We start from the raw sequence: 20,395 nt of genomic DNA on the forward strand, positions 1-20,395 counted from the left end.
GGAATTCTAGACCCTGAAAGAAAACCGTTGAAGATGATCTAAGTGACACTAAGTCACTGCAATTTTCGCCTTCGGGGGTTAAAAAAAAAAATCACTGCAGTTTTGCCGTCTGCAAAGCTTCTGGATAAGGCACTCCATGCACAAGCTTTCGCTGACTCTGCGTGTTGTGAAAGGAAGACTCAACATGGCAACAGCTTCTTCTAAAGTTGCATCATGGTCTATCAGCAGAGCTGCTCGCACGACCTGCATGTCGAATCCATCCTTGACGGAAGCAAGGCGATCAGGGTTTGCATGCAATGCATCATGCAGATGCATTGCAGTCATCGAGGAAGAAAAAAGGGGACGAGGGTACAGCAACTGCTAAAAAAATTCAGAAAATGCAGTGGTGAAGTGAGCGTTAAGCTGCTTGCAAGTTGCAACCAACAGAGACATGCCCTGCTTTAAAATCTTGTTTGGACAGACAAAACATGGCTGTAAATTTGCGGATGCAACACATAGGTTTCAGAAAATCTGTTTCCAATGAAGAGAAGCGTATTGCCATGCCGCATAGACTCCCAGCTGAACGCACAGCAACACAATGGGGGCTCTATCCAACAAGAATCTCTCTTTTAAGTCCTAATTTTAGTATGGACATATCAACCTAAAGGCATGTACATATCATAAGGTAGGCGAATGGTATAAACGCATAAAGCAGCAACGCCAACTAACAAGAAGGCCGATGCCACACATGGCATGCCAAAAAAGGGAGGGGACACTGGCTGCGTCAACAGGGGAAAAGGATGGGGGATCCGTCGCGACGCAGCCGGTTGTCGGAGAGGTCCAGCTTGCTCATCTTCTCCTCGCACCACAGCAGCTGCTCCTTGCTGAGCTTCGACATCCTCAGGACCCGCCACACCACCTTGATGTCGATCAGGGCAAACAACAGCTGGACTTCCTCCATTGTTGCTGGCCAGGTTTTCTTCTTCCACCCTTTCTTCTTCTTGAATAACTCCTTCACCTTCGTCTCCTTCTGCAGGTTTTCAAATTTGAATTAGCAAGATTCAAGAAGTACCAGGCAAAGACATCATACCGAAATGAAGGAAATGAAAGATCCTATGTAGACATAACCAAGGAGAGACTTGTCATCAGTCATGTATCAGAATAAAAATTACCTTATCAAGCGAGGATTGAACTTGCTGAATCGAGCTTCCAGTATGATCATGAGCACTCATGAGGGGACTATTCTTTTTCTTGTCCTTCTTCAGGAAAAGACGGAAAGTTAGGATACACTCCTCTAATAGTTTGATCAGATCAGATGCGAAAATTGATGGTTCCATTTGGTCTTCATTGTTATCTTTCTTATCTGCAACTGAGAGAATAGAAATGAAGAGCAAGATAGCATATCAAACACAAGTGCGGCATGAGTCATTCAAGTATAACAAAAAGTATGCAATACAACAGCAGTTTAAGTTCAATAACTGACCAGAGTTCATTCTCCAAAAACAGGAAATTAGCATACTCCCTCCAGTCCAAAATAGTTGTCGTTTTTGGTTGCGTGCAGTCAATTGTTTCAAACTTTGGCTACAAATTACTTTTTATGTATTGAGTTTGGATACTTGAAAATGACACGGGTAGATTTATTGCAAAAAGTACTTTCATAATAGTATACTTTTGCTATGTTTTATCAATATATTACAATAAAAAGTAGTAGTCAAAGTTGTATTTTAGAGAACGTGTCCATGTCCAAAACAACACTTATTTCGGATTGGAGGGAGTATCAATTTAGAAACTAGTAAAAGAAAGGAAGCTTGTTCCATGTGAAAGAGTAAAGAAATAAAGCCGTGACACAATAAAAGAGAAATAACAGAGTACAATGTGATCGGTACTTGTTGCCTTGCTGTAGAACATACTAGTACAATCTGATGAAAGAATTTTGTTATTTTGCATACTTGGCATTACATGTGTTGCAGCAGTACTTAGTACAAACTACAAATTCATCAACAACGTTACCAGGCATTAGAGGAGCGCAAACCTTTGGTTCAACCAACACATTAGGCCTTTAGCAGTATCTAGTTACTGGAAGTCTAGAATCTATATATGTACCGAGTCTTACTGACAGTTGAGGAAGTTCTTGGGCTTGGCATACGGATGCATTTCAAATTTGCAAATGAAAAGCTCTAAAACCTAATGTGTTCCACTTTGATCGTGGGTTGGGTACATATTTCGGAGCTTAATTGTAGGAAGTATGAAACATGCAGCTCTTAATTCAAAACATATATTGGGTTCAGGTGTTATGTTATTATATTCTTGAAAACACCGTGTTACACTACAAAACTGACCACTGTGAATGTTTTCCATAGTGCTACAATTTTTTTTTATTTTGCGAGGTAAGAAAAGAGCCAATATTCAACATAGTACATCACTGTCCATTGATATTGCCAGGGTACAGCAGATTGAATTGTCTTGTACCATGTGAAATATGTCTAGGACCTAGGGTATTCAATAGCTAATTTATTTACTGCACCACCACTGGCCTAGTACAGGCCACAGTGCATCACACTTGAATCACCTAAGAGGAGGACATAATCTGCATTACATTTAGTATGAGCAACGTCAGGCTACTTGATTGGATATAATGTGGCTAGTTAGATAAAGAAAAGGACAAGTTGACCTGATATAGAATGCACGCAAAAACTTCATCAAAATAAAGGTCCATCAGTAGGGTACATGACTTAAAAACGCAAAGCAAAGGGATAAATATAAACCAATAGACTTTTGTGGCACTTTGCATGGGAATATCATACGACAGATACATAAATTTATCACAAAGCTGCCTCATATTGTACAGTATTTTGAATGCACTAACTTTTTTTTTGGACCAAGGAATGCACCTAACCATAGGCAGTGGTACTTCTAGAACTACAGTATTTTGAATGCACAAACTTTGGTGATGTTTTCCTATGGCGAGCTATGATGTCATAGTACTGCCAATCACAATCAGGGTGTATATATATGACTGCCGGTGATTGTTACCACATATATCAGAAGGCTAAGTACAATTTGTTGGTTGTCATAGGACCATGCAGCAGAAATTCAGAACAAGGCATTCAATCTCAACAAAGCACACACAGCTGTTAATATAAGACGCAGCGCAGTGGAGCAAGTTGGCTTTAACAAACAAATAAAATATCTCACCAGGTGAATTCAGTGAAAATTCTCCAGCCCACAGGAACACATTTCAATGGTCAAATTATAGTTACATTTATGTTAAGAATGCAATAACTATAATCCAAAGAATCTTACCTTGAAAAGTGGGGACCTGAAGCAACTTAGACAATGAGCTCCGAGATCGTGCATATATCTCAATTCGGGAACCATGCTCAAATGGCTCATTCTCAACAAATCTTTGCAACAGAACCTGGAATTGCTGGAATGCTTGAGCAGCACGGCTGTAGGTGGTAGGATTATTAGGTTGTGCTGCAACTATTAGGCTTAGGTGCACATACGTACAATGCAGAGCCTCCCAGCTTAACGAAACCTGAGCAACATATGCAGTCTCAAGTATTTGATAAGGATCATCCTCGCTTTGCTGTTGCTGAAGTTGCTCACAATCCTCCTGGAGCTCATCCCTTCTTTTGAATGAGAGGTTGCGAAGGGTGGACGCCAGTTTGGATGCTGATCTTGGGGACTTCTTTGAAATGTTCAATGATCCTGACAAGATTTTTCCCAACCATTAGAATTGTTGTAGTACACGAAATGCCTTATTTAAATACTTCAAAATCAATGGCACTCTCTAGAGAATAGCAGTAGAAAACGAATTCATCCACTCTGATAAGCAGTTATACATGCAGAAGAAAAGCAGTACCGCTCAAGAGGAGATGAAACCCTCAGAACCAAAAGAAAAATATATCTGGTAATCAATTACACATGCATACGAGAGACATTAAACATGAAAATATTGGGCTGTTTCAGCCTTCTGGAGTCAATGAAACGACAAAGATACATAGATTTCAGCAACAAAAAGTGAAATTCCTAAATTGGTCCATCCAATAGAAGACAACAATGGAAGTGGACAATGTGTTTGTCCTGGCCTTGAATGATGCTAGATTGACTGTGATGCTTATGTTTCATTTTCAACAAAAATGGGACTAGGCTTTTTAACCTATGTTTCCAAAAAAATAAATAGAAGCAACATTTATTGTCATACCAAACGAGACAAGCATCTACCGTACCGGTGTTTGTTTTATTTAAGCATCTTTGTAATAGTAGGGACTGTATATTTGGCCATGCCAGCAATGCACGCTGTTCATCATAATTCACATCTCTAGAAGAACATAAACAAAACAACTAAATACAGATAACTGAGAAATTCTTAAGACTAGATGGCTAATCTTATAGCATCAGACAGGCAAAATGCATAATGTTACAATCAATTAAATGTGCAGAACGCCATAAACTATAGGCAAGCACAATTGGCTATATCTTTTACCTGTATCCTTCAAGAGCTGCGTGATCATCTTATCAAACACCAGCATCCTCTCGCAGTACTTATCATACAGCGAATCAAACCCACACAACGGGAACCCGTCACCGACATCTGGCTCCATCCACTCCCTCGAGCTACTCCCTTCCTCCTCCTCCTCTCCATCCTCCTCGACCTCGGCGCACTCCTCAGGAATGAGCACCATGAAGCTGTTCTTCTTCAACTCCTTGAGCCTGCGCTTCACCTCGTTCGTGATGAAATCGTCATCATCGTCTTCCTCTTCCTCTTCCTCCCCTTCGTTATGCACCCCATTGCCTGCACTCGAACCGTCTGCCCCCGCGGCAATCTCCTCCAAGATGTCTCCTTTCTGCTCCTCCCCCGATGCCACATTCCCAGCGTTCGCATCATCGTCCGATTCTACTATCTCTCCCCCACCACCGGCGCTCTTCCTGCCCTTCCCAAACTTCTTGATCTTGAAGAAATCCATCGGCCCGAAGCTTGTAAACCCCAAAGTTGCCTTTTCCCCCTATCCCTGATCCAAAAGTTGATCGCACCCTTTCGCTTTCCCTGCAAAAATCACACGAAAGAATCACCAAATGGACAAAAGATGGAGCGGGACCAAAGGGTGGGTAAAAAAGATCAGCGAAATAAAACCTTAACAAATCGGCAACTTAGCAACCTCGCACCACGTTCCACGGCTAAAATACCTCAAGAAACGACCGACAAGCCTGCCGCAGATGGAATACGGGATCAATCCACCACTAAACCAGCGAGAAGCCTCCAAGGTCCGCCGAATCCGAGCCCCGGTTCCTCGCCCGAGGAGGACGGATGGCTCACGAGCACCGTGACGGCCCCGAGGCGGCGGAGGCGAGCTCCATGGGTCACGAGTGTCGGCGCTCCCAGAACCGGCCTGCGCTGCTGGTTTTAGGAAGTCGGTTCTGAAGCTCCCGCTGCGGCGGCTCACCGCTTTCTTGCTGTCTGCCTCTGCCTCGCCCGGGGTGTGGGTGCTCGAAATTTTTAACCGCGGGTCTGTGGGTTTAAGCGCGGCGGATTAAGGTGCGGTTAGGGCTGGTAAAAGCGGCGGTGATTGTCATTAGCTCGTGGTCAAAGACGGAGCTGGAGGAGAATCCGAGAAGGCGAGTGTGGGAGTGGAGTGGAGTGCATGGGAGACAGCGCGGGGCGTACGACACCTGTCGCAGTCACTGGTCTTGCCAGAGTGGGGCCCGCCTTCCTGGAGACCTGGGCCCAGCAAACTCAACGTTCGAATTGGACCGGGCCGGCCGAAAGGAGGCCCGGATAAACAAATAGGGCTCAGTTGAGGCCCAATAAGTCTCTTTTTAACCAAAAGGAAACTATCTTCAAAAGCTGATAGATGCAAGGGCCCATTGGTCCGGCCTGCAGCGACGGCATTGGCACTTTGGGATTTTTTTTAATATTTTGAAAATCAAGAAATTACAAAAATAGGCGTTTATTTGAAAAAATAGAGAATTAGACTACTATCGCCCTTTCAGCGAGCAGACAATATCCTCTATGCTACCAAAAAATTTTAGAATTTTTTTAAAGTTAGATTATAGTATTCTCTACAGTATTAATTTTTGTTTAAAAAAATGTGATTATGTTGATAGTGTTTTGAATTTTGAGAGCAATAGAATGTACTATTTTTTATTTTTAAATCCATCGCACCTTGGAAGGACAATATGTTTATTTTAAAAAAAAATAAATAGAGGAGAAGGAGAGGAACCGCAAAGAAGAAGAATAGGGAGGAGGAGAAAAAGATGAGAGCCTCGAGTCAAGTGAGCATACGAACAGGACCCGTCCGTTCGGTAGGCATGGACAGCATGTGGCATGACGAGACAAGAACTAAGTGAGAATGCTTCTTGCATTCTGGCTCTGCAGACATGCACGCGTGCTTGATGCTTCTTCTGTCCTTCATCTACCAAGATGTGGTGTAGCATTCAGTCGGATACGTGACAAAAAGCATGCGCAGGGCCCTCGCTCGACCATGGACGGATCCAAAAGCAAAATGTCCGGTTTTGGTTTGTTCTTGTGTTCACCTTTTGTTTTGACCTTCTCCGCCTTACAAGTCAAAAGCCAGTGCGTACATGCATGCAGCAATTTCAAAAGCACGCAGAGAAAAAGCATGGTGGTACACATTTCAGAATCAGAACGGAAAAGCAGGACAAGTCGGCGCTTGGGTTTCGGGCCGACAGGCATGCACCTCTGCTGGAACGAGTTTTTTTATTTTTATATTTTTTATTAAAAATTAAATAAATAGAGTCATCCGTGCAATATTTGTAAAACTAGGCAACTATCGCTCCTGAAAGAGCTGCATGGTAAGGAATCTTTACCGTTCCCTGCGAGGGCGGGTGGCCTAACGCTCTCTCAGGTGACGAGTAGGGCAACCGTCCTCTCACGAGACAAGTAGACCATTTTTTTAAAAGTTGCTCAATATTTAAAATATCATACATTTTGCAAAATATTTTGTAACATTTAAAAAAAGATGGTTTACCCGTCTCGCGAGAGGGTGGTTGGAATGTACCCGCCTTCTCAGTGGGCGGTTGCAACTCTTTCGGTGGGTGACATACGTCTAGTTTTGTAAATACTGCTTAAAAAATCTATTTATTTAAATTTTTAATAAAAAAAAACTAGGAACTATCTGGATTTCGGGCTTGTTTGGTTTTGTGCCCATGAGAGACCTATGCCAAAGTTTGACAGGACCAAAACGTGGATAGTACAAATTACAGGCAACAAAAATGGTATCTGATTTATAGCCTTACTAATTCGTGCCATACGTAGAGAAAAAATATGTTTAGATGGTAGCTATGTTTAGTTTTATCAAACTTGTACCTATCACATATAGGGTCCACATATCATTAAATATTAGATATAGTTAAGTGACATCTTATTTTGTAGATTTGATTGCAAGGAGTTTAATGGTATAATTGGATTTTAAATTAGATTTATGGTTTTAGAGATATTATCGTTTAAAGATTGCTAATCCACAAATTTTGGACTCAGTGCACCCACTAGGTTGTTGCCACCTAGCGCAGCTAGCATTTCTCTCACTTGCCAAATCGTCGGTGAGCTTTTTCTTTGCCCTGATTCTTGCCAGAGTTGGTGTAGCTGGGCAGTGCCAAATTTCCGCGAGCAAGCCGAAGTTTGCTACGGAACCAAGTGTTGACCAAATCTCAGCGACACGCCAAATTTTGGAGCGGTTTGCATCGGTAACAAACCAAATACACCCTTCGTCTTCTCGCATGTCATGGTGCTCTCAGCAAGGACGCGACGAGGAAGGTAGCGGTCAGATATGAGTTGCTGCAGCCGGTCTCCGCTCGCCTCATCTCTGACTGAGGGGTGAGGACGTTGGTGGGGGCGTGGTCGTGTCCGGTGGTGCTGCTCGTCGTGCCTCCTCACCTGCAGCCTTGATGCCCACATCGCTAGCCTCCTCACCTGAGAGGGTGAACATGGGAGAGACCGAGAGAGAGAACGGGGAATAGATGGAGAGAGGCACAGGGAAGAGATGATGTGGCAAACGTATTTGAGAAGTCAAGTGATAGAGGGGCTGAGTCAGCAGGTCTACACGTGGAAAACCGCTTATTTGTGAGTTGAAGGATGGGTTTTACCCCGTTTTAAAGAGTTGAGGGACCAGTTATAATCAATATTGAAGTTCAGGGACTATTTTTAAACGGAGACAATAGTTGGGGACCAAAGTTAGACATTTTGCAAAAAAAAGAAAGAAAAAAAACAAGTTTCAGATGGCCCATAGTGACCATATTGTCAGGTTTAGAACAGGCAGGTCATAGCATTCAGTGCAGTAGCTGACAAAGCACACACAGGCAGGAACACCAAATGTTCATATGGTTGGCTCCCTCTATTGCACCTCAGGCTCGCACTACCTCTCGTTCAACCGCCTCCAAGTTTCTGGTTGCTAGGAGCATATGTCTCTAGTACACGACGCACCCTCGAGAACTGCCATGCGCCAGGGGTGGGGAGACTTAGGTTTTTCCCACTGCCACCAGCGGTGGACACCATCCCCTATGAAGTCGTGTCCACCCGACAACACTTGTTCCTAGGAACCGGCGAAGTCCCCGACATCGTCCGCCATGTGGTCATGAAGTCGCTAGGACTATCACCACCAGTCCCAGATGTCATTCCCTCCACCGCCCTATGCCCATCGTCCACTGCTTGGTGTCAACGCCTCCTCCCACATTAGCCCACCACTTGTAGCACCTTCAACAGACTTCACCCCACTGTCGGACGCCTACTCCTACACCAGATCTTTCACCCCCGCCGCTCCAAGCTAGCACACTGTCTCCTCCTCACCCCATCATCGGCTGCTCACGTAGATCTGGTCATCCTCTAGAGCTCCCCCATGCCGACGTCCCTAGTCAACACAACAAGACTTCCTCCACACCCAATGGCATGTAGCCCCTTTCTGCTCTCATGATGCGGCGATAGCATGCTTCTGGGTCGCCTCTGCCGCTAGCCTTCCCAGATCCCACATGTAGTCTTCACCTCCTTCATCGGATCTCCAGCACCACGATGTCCTCTTCCATAATCTTGCTCGAGTGGGATGCGCTCCCCATCCAATTTGCCTTCGTCTCACATGCCATCGGCACCTTCACCAGTGCTACCAGCCCATTCCCTCAAAGAGTCGTGGGTGATGGTGGGTTCAAAGGGTTTCCCTATACAAGATCAATATCCGCACCCTGTCATACAACTGTCATCATTGTCGCTCGCGGTTCAATCGGAGTGTAGCATTGCTTTCAAAAGGTGGGCTCGGGGCAGATGCTACCATTGTCTTACACGCGACCACCAAATCAACTCCTACAGGGACATCTTTTGTTGCATCCGTCATTAGCGCTCTAGGCATCTGGAGAGGTGATGTCGATTTTAGGCCCTTACTCTTCATAGCTTGCATGCCCCTCCCCATCCTCCTAACCCCTGGGCATTCGGGACATGGTCACCGTGTGGGTGTCGCTACATGTCACTAGTTCACCCTAACCCTTTACTAGGTGTGGCAAGGACACCACCTTCGTCTGCCATGACAGAGGGGTGATATGTAAGGTTGTTGCTGCCATACCTCTCAGGGCTTGGCCACACCAGGCCTTTAGTACATGCTTATATCTTTGGTCTAGTCGCTGCGCTCTGAGCTCTAATAGCTTATTGCAACCCGCTTGGAGGAAGGGGTGTGATTCCTCAGGGATGAGGCTTCTACCTTCAGTTGTGACCTAAGAAGGATGAGGACCCCTCTACTGCCGACATAGTCGGTCTCTTTGGTTTGACACTCTCTGACCCCACCATTCTTTTCTTCACTCACGACTCCCAGAGACTGCTTGGCTACGGCCGTTGCGGATATGTATGACCGAGAGTTTCTCATCATCAATAAAATGGGCAGGGTGCTAACCACCTCCTGCATAGAAGCACCAGGAGCCGCTCATGAATTAGTATCAGAAGCAGCAGGATTCGTCTACAAAGCGAACATTGCTCCAAGTTGTCACTCTTGTCGATCCTTTGGATAACATTGGGGATGGTGTTGCCCAGTCAACTACTCAAAAGTAGTCGGGACCCTTGGTGGATCCTGGGTTATAGCCCCAAGCTTATTCCGCCAAGGTGAAAGATGGATCAACAACAACACATGTGCCCACAAGCCATCCAGATTGCAAGCAACACATGATGGCTAGTTGCTCCTTGCATTTGATCCAGATACCTTGGAGTAATATACTACTTAACGATGGACTTTCAACAGGTGGAGGCAACATCCCCGATTTATGAGCATCCATTTGAAGCTTACCTCCTTTCACTAGCAACCACCTCCACCGTGTTCGAGACGGAACTCTCCTACAATACATATTCCAGATTCCATTGAAGCACCAGAATGTTCTCCATTTGTGGGGATCGAGGATCCCCCTTGCATTCCACTGCGACCTACAACGTCGATGGCGACACTGGTAAGACGCAGGCGAATGACTTATCATAGGTTGATGATCTGTTGAAGTGCTCTCCCGACCTTAAAATACTGGTCAAATTCGATGGATCACCACCCCCAATGATGAAGGTGCTCTCTTGGATCATTTCGATCGTCATCATTTAAGCTTACGTGGGGGCAATGAGTCGTTGATCTTGCGAGCCGCTCAAGAGTGATACCATTACGGTTCTTCTGTTGGTTTTTTAGTTGCTTTGGTTGCAAGTTCTAGTGTTGTCGATGTAGTTGTTTGTTATTTTTTTTCTTTCTTTTTCTCATGTACGTGGCCTCGCATGGTTACCTATGCGTTATTCCATGAAATTGACACTGTCTTGTGCAGTTTCTAAAAAAAAAGAGAAGCGGGCCGTGTTGCAAGGAAGTCGAGTCAAGAAAACGTGTCTTGTACCACACCAACATGCGTCGCTACCTTGAGCACGAAAGGATTCAGCATCGAAGGTAGGTGCTGCATCACTCGAGAATAGAACTAGGATTTGATTTGACCCCTTTTGAATGATAGAAAATCATCAAACACATGGCTATACCTTTTGAAACTTCCCCGCGAAAAATTGTCAGACCTCGCAGCGAAAAACTGCTGGTGGTAGAAATTAAGAGAGAATAGAAAAAGGCAGCAGGAGTAGGTCAAATTTTGAGCCTGTGCATGTCTTGAAAGTCCAAAAGTTGGTCAACACATTTGAGGTCTCAGCTAGCCAACGCTCTTCGTGAACTTGTGCTCGATCTCTCTCCAATCCGTGCTTTCTAATATTCTTGCATATGTAATCCTTTTGATGTTGATTATTTCGAAGTTAATTTAGACGCGAGAACTCCCTCAAAAAATTTACAAGATAAAGAGGAAAAATAGACGACATAAGGCCCCACTTTAAACGCCGGCTAGGAAATTTAGCTGAAATTTCGATCCTGTTTGGAAGGCGAGAATTTTTACATATTCAATCTCACAGAATCGGACCTTTTCTCATAAAATTCCATCCATGGGAATTGAACAGCTTCATGTACAGTGCGCAGGCAGCACAAGAGGGACTCCACCAATTAGTTCTAATAAAGATTTGACCGGTACCATCAAATCGTAGATTTCTAGATGGCCATCACATCTCACCAGCCGCCTGCCAACACCCTCTACTGAACTACACTGGCCACAACTACCCCGATCTCTCTTTAACTCGTGCGCGGACCCACTCCACCTCCCGGAAGTACTTGGGAGAATTCCTTAAATGCTATTAAGTTTTTATCCGGTCTCCCGTCAATACTGTGCCAGAACCCCTCTATTTCTTAATAAAAATCAATGATCTTCTCTTTCTTCAAAAATCTTTAATTTTTTACGTGTTCTATAATTCACGTGCAACCTATTTTAGTTGGATTCAACTAAAAATCCTGTATATAATTTAAACTAAAATTCTCCAAAAAGCTACTTTTATAGTTTCTAAAAAAATTTAGGTCCTCAAATAAAATCTAAAAAATCTGAAAAAAATCACTAATATTCTTATTATATGATATACTAATTTTTAAATTTATTTTCAGTCCTAAATTATATAGTGAAAAAGTGAGTTTATTTGTAATGCTATATTTTTATATGCAATGATTAAAATACATATAAATGTAGCATTACAAAGTAATTCACTTTTTCACCATATAACTTAGGTTAGAAATAATTTTAGAAATATTATATCATATTTAAGAATATTAGTGAATTTTTCTAGATTTTTAATATTTTATTTGAGGTCCTAATAATTATTAGAAGTTATAAAAGTAGTATTTTTTTGAAAATTTTAGTTTAAATTGTACACATGATTTTTGGTGAATCCAATTAAATGGGTTGCATATGGATTATAAAATACGTAAAAAAGTTTTAAGATTTCTGGAGAAACAAAAGACCACTGATTTTTAAAAAACAGACAATCTGTAAATAGTACCCCGTGTATAGTATTTTCAGGCTGGAGACATGACGGACTAGATGGAAGGAAACAAAGTTAAAATAGATGGTATACAAGGAACTTCAAAAAATTTAGTAGCATACAGAGAATTGGAACTTTTTTTATGACATTCAAGAAATTCTCCCAAAGTACTTAAGTCCCTTTTTAATTTTTAGACATAAAAGAGAAATAAAAAGATGAAAAGTCCTTTACTTGATAGTTCTATATCCGCCACTGCATGCTACTACTGTCCAAGTTTCATAAAAGGGTAGGCGTTCGATTTATGAGGTGGGAGGTTGGTCAATTAGTGATGCACTGCCGTATGCTTTGGTGGCCTTCCTACCGGTTTTGAAGAATATTTCTCATCATGAGTTTATTTTTCTATAGTTTGTGGAATAATATAGATATAAAGAAATATAGCTTTTCTCTTTTGGAATCCTTTTAACGAAAACTTCCAGATGAATGTCTAGTGATGAAGTATTTTTGAGGGTGCTTTAAAGTGTAACATACTAAAACGGCATAATCTGAACCCATATTAAGATTTCAATTGTTAGAAATGTATAAAAATAGTTTCTCTAAATTGTAAGACGAAAACCATTATAGCGTCGCTCGACGGTAGTAGCTTCAAAAGAAAGTTGCTAATGGAGAGGTAACTTTAGACTATATATAGATATTTATGGGATCGAAACCACAAAAGTAACTCGCGTGGTAGCTTTAAACCACAAAAGTAATTTTCACTACTTCGATATTCGCATTAGGGACAGATATCGACCATGCGGATATTGTTGTTACTCTCTCTAATTACAAATGTAGATCGTTTTAATCTCTTTAACTATTCTCTAAATATAAATTATTCTCAAATTTCTATACACTTTTTTCTTTTTTATTTCCTTCTTGCTTTTGTTTAATAAATACTATCACTCTCACAAATGAATGAGTTATCTTTTCCAATGCAGAATAAATAATCACAAATGAATGAGTTATCTTTTCCAATGCAGAATAAATAAGGGATTATAAGGTTATTTGATCTATTTTTTAATCCTTATATATAAGTCTAAAATACTTATATTTACAATCGAAGGGAGTATTGTTGTAGGAGGAGGCTTCTCATATAATTTTTTTTCCCTCGGACCCATGGACGGCCGCCACGTTCGTCCTCGCCCGCCACGTGCCAGGCACGTGCAGTGCCCCGTCATAAAAAGATCTGCGCCGTGCTGCGCCTGAGTCTTAACGACACGGCACGAGCGCGAGCGAGCACGAGTTCGCGGCCGCGGCGTCGTTGGAACCAAGGCCTCGCGGGTTGGGGTTGGTTTGGACTGGGCACGCACGGCTCGAGGAGGAGACTTGGAGGCGAGAGGCCTGCGGGGATGGGGATCTCGAGGCCCCTCGCGGTGGCGCTCCTGATCGCCGCGGCGGTTGTCGCCGGGGTGGCCGCGGAGGAGCCGGTGGTGGTGGCGGACTCGGTCGCCGGCGCGGTGGAGGCCGCGGCCAGGGCCGAGGAGGCTGCGGCGCTCAGGGCCGAGCTGGAGCAGCTCAGGGCGAAGATCTCCACCTTAGGTCAGTGGCAACTCTCGCCTCGGTTCGGGGGATTCGGTTGGCGATATTGAATATGTGCTTACTTTAAGAAATATTGAATATGTGCTCCGGAGCTAGGTTAACTTGTCCCGTTTCACTGGATTGGTGGTGCTCTGGTGAGCTTGGGGCCGATTCGGTGTGCTGAGGTGGGAATTCGTGATGTTTGAGGAGCTATGCGGGATCTGTTTGTTAGGGGTTTAGCGTCTAAGTGTTCAATTGATCGGTGCTTCTGGGTTGTTTTAAGCGGCAGTGCTTAATTGATCAATTAGCTCGTCGCCGCAAAAGTTGTCTGTTGCTTTGGTGCTAATTTTGATCGTCATACAATTGGGAGATGAATGCAAAATTGGATATTTCTCTTCTTTTTTTAGGAAACGGCACATATTTTCAGCAAAAGAAAAAACATATACTGGGTTCTTTTGTTTCTCAATGGTGTTTTACTTTACAGAAGTTACCTTTTTTTTTACGGCTCTTTTAATTTACTGCAGTGGTCCTGTGTGTAATAATTGTTCTGTTGTGATTTTTCCATGGATAGTGAACCCTGAAGTTATTCCTTTAAGAATTGCCATAATTTTGGGGCCTGTTTGGATGAGGTGTACTGAAATTCCAGCCAACACCCCACCCAAACCAAACAGGCCCTTAGTCTAACTTGAATTAATGCCCCGTTTGTTTGGACTTCTAAAAGCTGTGGCTTCTTCAGAAGCCAGTTTCTAGTACAAGCACATCCAGACTTGCTTCTGGTTTCTCATAGTAGTAAAAACTGCTTTTGCTTCTCAGAAACTACAGCCAGAAGCTAACAGAAGCAGGCTATTTGTTTGGTCTTTTGAGAAGCAAAAGCCAACAGAAACCCAAACAAACAGGGCCTAAATACACTTTGTAAAAGCCAATTATTTTGGTTGGAGCAAAATTGTAAACTTCAGTGGTCTGAAGAAGCTTTGTACTACTTAGAGCATAAAATTAAATTGTGTACCAACTTGGAAGTAACTTGCATAACTTTGGCACATTGCATAACTTTGGCATGCTATATCAGCTGATTTGACCACATTCAAGCCAATTTCTACTTATACAAATTGAATGCGCATGTTATGATCGTTCCAGAAACCCTTGCCTAAGTAGATACGAATCTGATTGTTATACAGAGTCAAGCATTGCAGAGCGATCCCAGGAACTGAAGAGCAAGGATGATGGCATCGCAAATCTGGAGAAGGCCATTGGGGAGAAGTCAAAGAAAATTGCTTCTCTGCAGGGCGAGATTGCTTCCCTCCAGGTATTGAATCTAATATGCAGTGGTAGCTTCTAAACATTCTGTTGTGTTCTTAGAAATAATCAAGCTCTTTTGCTTATCCATGCACAGGCAAAGGGGTCTGTAGCTGCTGAGGAGCAGGTAGGCAAGGCCAATGCCCGAGCTGTTGAGCTTGAGAAGCAGGTATGGAAGATAAAAGTTCATGAACAAACAGAATGTGTCAACTATGAGCTTGTGATTTCTCGTTGTTTTCTCCTATTGTAGATTGACAAGCTCAAAAAGGATATTGAAGCCCAAAGTAGCCAGAGAACAACAATTGAGTCTAGGGCTAATGATGCAGAGAAGAAGGTGGAGGAGCTTAATGCAAAGCTTAATGCAGTAAATACACAACCCTTGTCTATTGTACAGTTGAGTGATGATTTTTTTATTATCTGTGGACACCTTAGTTGTTTTTTTGGTGTCATGTACTACTGTAACTAACTATATCTGTTAAGTGGTTATGCCATCTGTTTTTTTCCCCTTTTGCATTTTAGATGTTGTACAACATTGTTCTAATTTCTCAATTTTGTCCTTGATAGATCCAAAAGAAAAGTGATGAGCAAAAGCGCAAAATCCAGAAGACAGAACGTGCTCTTAAAGTTGCTGAGGTTTGCAATATGTTTGTTTACTATTAATGCACTTCTTGCCTGGTGTTTTATGATACATGTTCTTCTGTATTTCTTCTTTCACATTATAGGAAGAATTGATGAGGCTGCAGTTAGAAGCAACAGCTAAGTCAAAACAACTGACAGAGGTAAAGAAATATCCTGTCGCTATCATCAGTTGCACTTAATGCAAATATAGAAATTTCAGCAATGTAATATCATTCTCCGAGCATAGTTAGAAACTTATAAGACAAAATCTTACTGATTTTATTGCAATGCACAATTGATCTATTCTCTGGGCTGGGGACTGCGATGGTCAGTGTAGAATTCCTGGTGCAAAGATGCCTATTTATGTTCACCTTTTCTTCACTAGACAAAGCTCGTTGGAAACCTGTTTGGTTACCAAACTATTTTGCCTTTTCTATTCTTTAGTGCCGTTTAAAAGTAGCCGCAAAGTAGTGCAGGAACGAATGAGTTTAACCCACAGATGTTCTTACATTGCTTTCTGACAGTTGCGTGGTTCCGTTATTGTGCTATCGGTTTTTAGAGATAAGTTTCAACAAATCTTTTGTTCCCACAATAGCTACACTCCTTGAAAATGCACTTTGGACATTACTTTTCATTTGGCACTTCACTGGTGTGTTGAAACTTCTGATGGTTACCTGAAACTGGGCTATGTAGAGTGTACCTATTGTGCCCTGACCGACATATGCTTGTCTTTGATGATGTTGTCTCTTGATTGTGCCCATCTACAACAAATTTATGATTCCGTCTTCACTCTCTATTCTTTTTGCAGGTTCATGGAGCATGGTTGCCACCTTGGTTAGCGGCACAATCTGCTCACTACGTGGTAAGAGTCGGGCCACAAAATATGTACCTCTGCCATTTCTTTGCTTATGCTCTCTAACCACTTATCTTCATCATCGTGTGTAGGAGGTTGTCTCAGGTCATTGGAATGAACATGGGAAACCTGCCATGCAGATTTTTTTGCAGAAGGTGCCTCTTCATAATATTGCTTTTTGTTTCAATTTCAAAATGCATTCTACAAATAAAACCATCTTTTATATGTCTGCTTATCAAATGTTTCAGGCGTCAGAAAAATCAGCACAGGCAAAGAAATGGGCTGAACCTCATATTGAGACTGCTAAGACGGTAGCGTGTCATTACTCATTATGTACATCTGTCCATCTACTTTAGTTCCTTTTGATTTATCTTGCACTGACATTAAGCTGACATATATCTTTTCATGGTTGAAGAAATGGATTCCTGTTAAGGAAAAATTGGTTGTCCTCAAGAAAAACGCAGAACCTTATGTAGAAAAGGTCTCAACAAGATCGGTGGAGTTATACGAGTCATCAAGGGATGCTGTTACACCGCATGTTGTCAAAGTTAAGGAGTTTGCTCATCCCTACTACCAGGTACTGTACCACTTTTTTTTTAAGAATATATACAATTCCATCCATCACTTTGAGGGCAGCAGTTGGTTGATTATGGTAATCTGGTGCATTGTCATAGCTATATGCAGTTGTTGATGTTCATTGACTATGTTTATCCAGGAAGCCAAGAAGTTTTCCAAGCCTTACATTGATCAAGTTGCTGAGGTCACGAAGCCACATGTTGAGAAAGTTAGAACTACTCTAAAGCCATACACTAAAAGAGCAGTTCATGCATATGGGTCATTTCTTGAGTTGGCGACCACATACCATCGGCAGGTTTGCAGTTCTTTTCCACTTCCATTACAGTTCCTGTTGTATGGCTTTCAGAGCCTCCTTCTGTGCTGTAGCTAGTAGCTCCCAACCACAATTTGATCTGGTATCCAACCCTTGTGCTAGTGTAGCTCCCCACAGCCTTACTTCTGCCTCTGCATGTAGCGTGCTGAGCTGCTTATGTTTACCCATGGGATGTGCTCATATTTTAGTCACCTTTCCTAAAGGGTGCTGCTGGGAGATTAGTTCTGTTATTGTATAAACTAGCGTGATTGGCGCGTCTACGTCGTGCCTGTTTTTTTTCTGTACAAAGTATGATAAAAAAATTAAAAAATTAGGTTTCAAAAAATTCTGCATTTCAATATTTATTTATGAATTTATCAATATTTAACACATTCAATTAATTATTGACTAATATTCATTTCGATATTTTTCTGAAATTTCTCAAAAATAAAAATTACATATGTACGTATATACATATACGTATACATATATACATATACGTATACATATATACATATACGTATACATATATATACATGTTAAAAGAACATGTATAAAAGTACTACTGGTTTTATTTTGTTAAGGGGAAAATGATAGTATTTTTATGCATGCACATAATTTTAATATGTAGACGACAGTAATACGAACCTAACAAAATTTGTTTCTTTTTTTTTCTGAGTTTTAGATATTTTTCTGTGTATTTTAGATTATTTCAATCGATTTATCTGTATAACTATTATACCTTTAGCTATTTTTCTGGAATTTCTAAAAAATTGTATTATACAGATACATATACGGATACATATATGTATTTGTATTTGTATACGGATACATATATATACTACACGTATACATATACATATATATGTGTATACATATGCGGGTCCCACGTGAACAGTAGCTACAGTGCTACAGGCCCTGAGAATCCAGGGATCCCAGGCACTTTAGTATAGAGTAATTGATGCTTCTGCATTATGGCCTAGAGATGGTGGCCCACTGGCATGGATAGTTTATGTTCTCTTCTATTTTGAGCTGCTTCATTGAGTTCATGAATTTAATATGTGTTCCGTTCTACTTTTAGCTGACTGTTATGTTTGTTCAGTTTTTTTAATTATATAAGAAAACCTTTTTTTAGAAGGCTGATGTGACAAAATCTCAACATTCAGGCTCAAGCAACCATCTTGGACTACCTTCACCAACATGAGATAACAAAATCACTTGTGACGAAGGAGTTGGTTTGGTTGCTGGTAGGCACTTCTGAAAGATCCACTAATGAACCGCAGCTTAATGGTTATGAACAATGCTAGGTGCTTAAGGGAAGAGAGTATTAAGCACCTACATAAAAATTGTAATTTCCAATGCAAACAAAGACCACAGTTGTTTAAATATGGTTAACTATTTTGTTAGCATTAATATAAGCAGTGTTTAACTAAACATCTTGCCTTCCACCTAAGCACATGTGCCAGTGCCGTTGAGAAAAAAACCCGTTTTTTTTTTTCCAATAAGCACCTCATTGTACATGCTCTAACAAACATATAATCTTTCTGTACAGGCCTCTGCTTTGCTGGCTCTGCCTGTCTTCATTATATACAGGCTTCTAGTAGAAACCGTCTGGTTAGTTTCTTATATTTTAACAGCTAAGTTCAATTTTAATCATTGGTAGTGTGACCGTAAGTGAACTGACATCATCTGTCATTGCTCCAAAACTTTTCGGTTCATGCAGCACAAAAAAGCAGAAAAGGTCTCGTGGCGGTAATGGTAACCATGGCCCCAGGAGACACAAGCGCCGGCATGCTGATAAGTAGATGGGTATTAAACAGTTAGGGATTCGTATGCTATATAGGGTTGCAGATCTTCAAGCAGATCGGATCGCTCTCCTCCAACGGCTGAGCCATCGTGGAAGGAGACCTGAATCATGGGTAACCCATACCGTGAAAACGCTGTACGCCACCAAAATTCTCTTCTTTTCCCTTTTTCGCCCCAGGTGTATTATGGACTTCAGTTGCAGCAGCCTTTTTACCTGCACTTTGCTTAGGTTTAGGGGTTTAGCCTCGGCCTTTGTTTTATTGGTTACTGTTTATTGTAACTTGTTAATCGTTTAGTTTGCGTGCTTGTTTCTGTTGGTTGACCTACATCCGAACTATCATGTATACAGTGGTTGTTTAGCAACCTCTCGTTGCGTGTCTCCTGTTCAGTTAACTGATCTATGCTTGGTCGACACCATGATTTGGCAGAATGGTTGACTTTCAGTTGTTGAAGTATTATGAAAACGAAAAAAAGTTTCTATAAATAGCTTATAAGCCATTTGGTACGCTTGGTCTGTTATCCAGAAATCGAGACATTGTGAAGCACATCAGTTTGTCATGTAGGGTCTGTTTGATTTGCCAACGGAAAATGCATCCTAATATTGCTACGGGTTAAAGAAAGTTTGGTTTGTCAGAGAAATTTAATCAGTTTAGTTTTGAAATTTTGGTTTGTCAACCAAAAATTAATCAACTTAGTTTACAGAAAGCTTGGCTTAGCCACGGTCCAAACAAGACTCTCTTTGACAAATTTCGAGGCTTTGGCTCAACAGAGACTCGTTTCTGCAGCTCCTCGCCGCCTCAACCTTTAGCCACACGTCCATCTCCGGCGCCGACGTAACGTCCATCCCGGTCGCCGTCGCCGTCGCCGTCGCCGTCTCCGAATCGGTAGCAGGTGGCATGCTCGTGTCGTGTCTGAGCCCGTCTGCGCGTGGACCTTTCGGCCCGACCTGTGGCCTCGTAGGCCGGGCCCAAAGAGATGGAGCCCACGAGTCCATCGATCTCTCTGGGCTTTGATCCGCGAGCGACGGCCGCGCACAACCGCCGCCGCCGCAGAACCCCAGGTCCCCCAC

At 42.2% G+C, this 20,395-nt stretch overlaps 2 protein-coding genes across 5 annotated transcripts; one reads left to right on the plus strand and one right to left on the minus strand.

Moving 5' to 3' along the window:
• Positions 1-763: 763 nt before the first annotated feature.
• Positions 764-5,570, minus strand: LOC133898281 (uncharacterized). 3 transcript variants are annotated; one of them, XM_062338913.1, is made up of 5 exons: positions 5,170-5,570; positions 4,469-5,029; positions 3,283-3,690; positions 1,152-1,342; positions 764-1,009 (listed from the first exon to the last, which is right to left on the minus strand). In XM_062338913.1, exons 2-5 carry the CDS (start codon positions 4,947-4,949, stop codon positions 764-766), a joined length of 1,326 nt encoding a protein of 441 aa, XP_062194897.1. In that variant the 5' UTR covers positions 4,950-5,029; positions 5,170-5,570. The 3 variants fall into 3 exon arrangements, with proteins under 3 accessions (XP_062194897.1, XP_062194895.1, XP_062194896.1); XM_062338911.1 differs by having other exon boundaries at positions 1,152-1,348; XM_062338912.1 differs by having other exon boundaries at positions 1,152-1,348; positions 5,117-5,570.
• An 8,010-nt stretch (positions 5,571-13,580) lies between these two features.
• On the plus strand, positions 13,581-19,689 carry LOC133898834 (uncharacterized). 2 transcript variants are annotated; one of them, XM_062339607.1, is made up of 14 exons: positions 13,582-13,909; positions 15,064-15,191; positions 15,279-15,350; positions 15,432-15,545; positions 15,746-15,814; positions 15,904-15,960; positions 16,608-16,661; positions 16,745-16,807; positions 16,901-16,963; positions 17,068-17,229; positions 17,368-17,523; positions 18,687-18,767; positions 19,073-19,134; positions 19,244-19,689. In XM_062339607.1, exons 1-14 carry the CDS (start codon positions 13,720-13,722, stop codon positions 19,323-19,325), a joined length of 1,353 nt encoding a protein of 450 aa, XP_062195591.1. In that variant the 5' UTR covers positions 13,582-13,719; the 3' UTR covers positions 19,326-19,689. The 2 variants fall into 2 exon arrangements, with proteins under 2 accessions (XP_062195592.1, XP_062195591.1); XM_062339608.1 differs by lacking the exon at positions 18,687-18,767 and having other exon boundaries at positions 13,581-13,909.
• The last annotated feature ends 706 nt before the right edge of the window (positions 19,690-20,395 follow it).

The sequence above is a fragment of the Phragmites australis genome, chromosome 18, assembly GCF_958298935.1.
Source record: "Phragmites australis chromosome 18, lpPhrAust1.1, whole genome shotgun sequence".
Taxonomy (NCBI): Eukaryota; Viridiplantae; Streptophyta; class Magnoliopsida; order Poales; family Poaceae; genus Phragmites; species Phragmites australis.

What these genes read in the sequence shown, in the direction of transcription:
- LOC133898281 (XM_062338911.1), bottom strand. Translation starts at nt 4,949, where the DNA reads ATGGATTTCTTCAAGATCAAGAAGTTTGGGAAGGGCAGGAAGAGCGCC. An exon ending in TCAGGTCCCCACTTTTCAAG is followed by an intron (nt 1,349 to 3,282) that starts GTAAGATTCTTT and finishes CTATTCTCTCAG; the next exon opens with TTGCAGATAAGAAAGATAAC. An exon ending in TTCAATCCTCGCTTGATAAG is followed by an intron (nt 1,010 to 1,151) that starts GTAATTTTTATT and finishes GAAAACCTGCAG; the next exon opens with AAGGAGACGAAGGTGAAGGA.
- LOC133898834 (XM_062339607.1), top strand. Translation starts at nt 13,720, where the DNA reads ATGGGGATCTCGAGGCCCCTCGCGGTGGCGCTCCTGATCGCCGCGGCG. An exon ending in GTGCTCTTAAAGTTGCTGAG is followed by an intron (nt 15,815 to 15,903) that starts GTTTGCAATATG and finishes TTCACATTATAG; the next exon opens with GAAGAATTGATGAGGCTGCA. An exon ending in TGCAGATTTTTTTGCAGAAG is followed by an intron (nt 16,808 to 16,900) that starts GTGCCTCTTCAT and finishes CAAATGTTTCAG; the next exon opens with GCGTCAGAAAAATCAGCACA.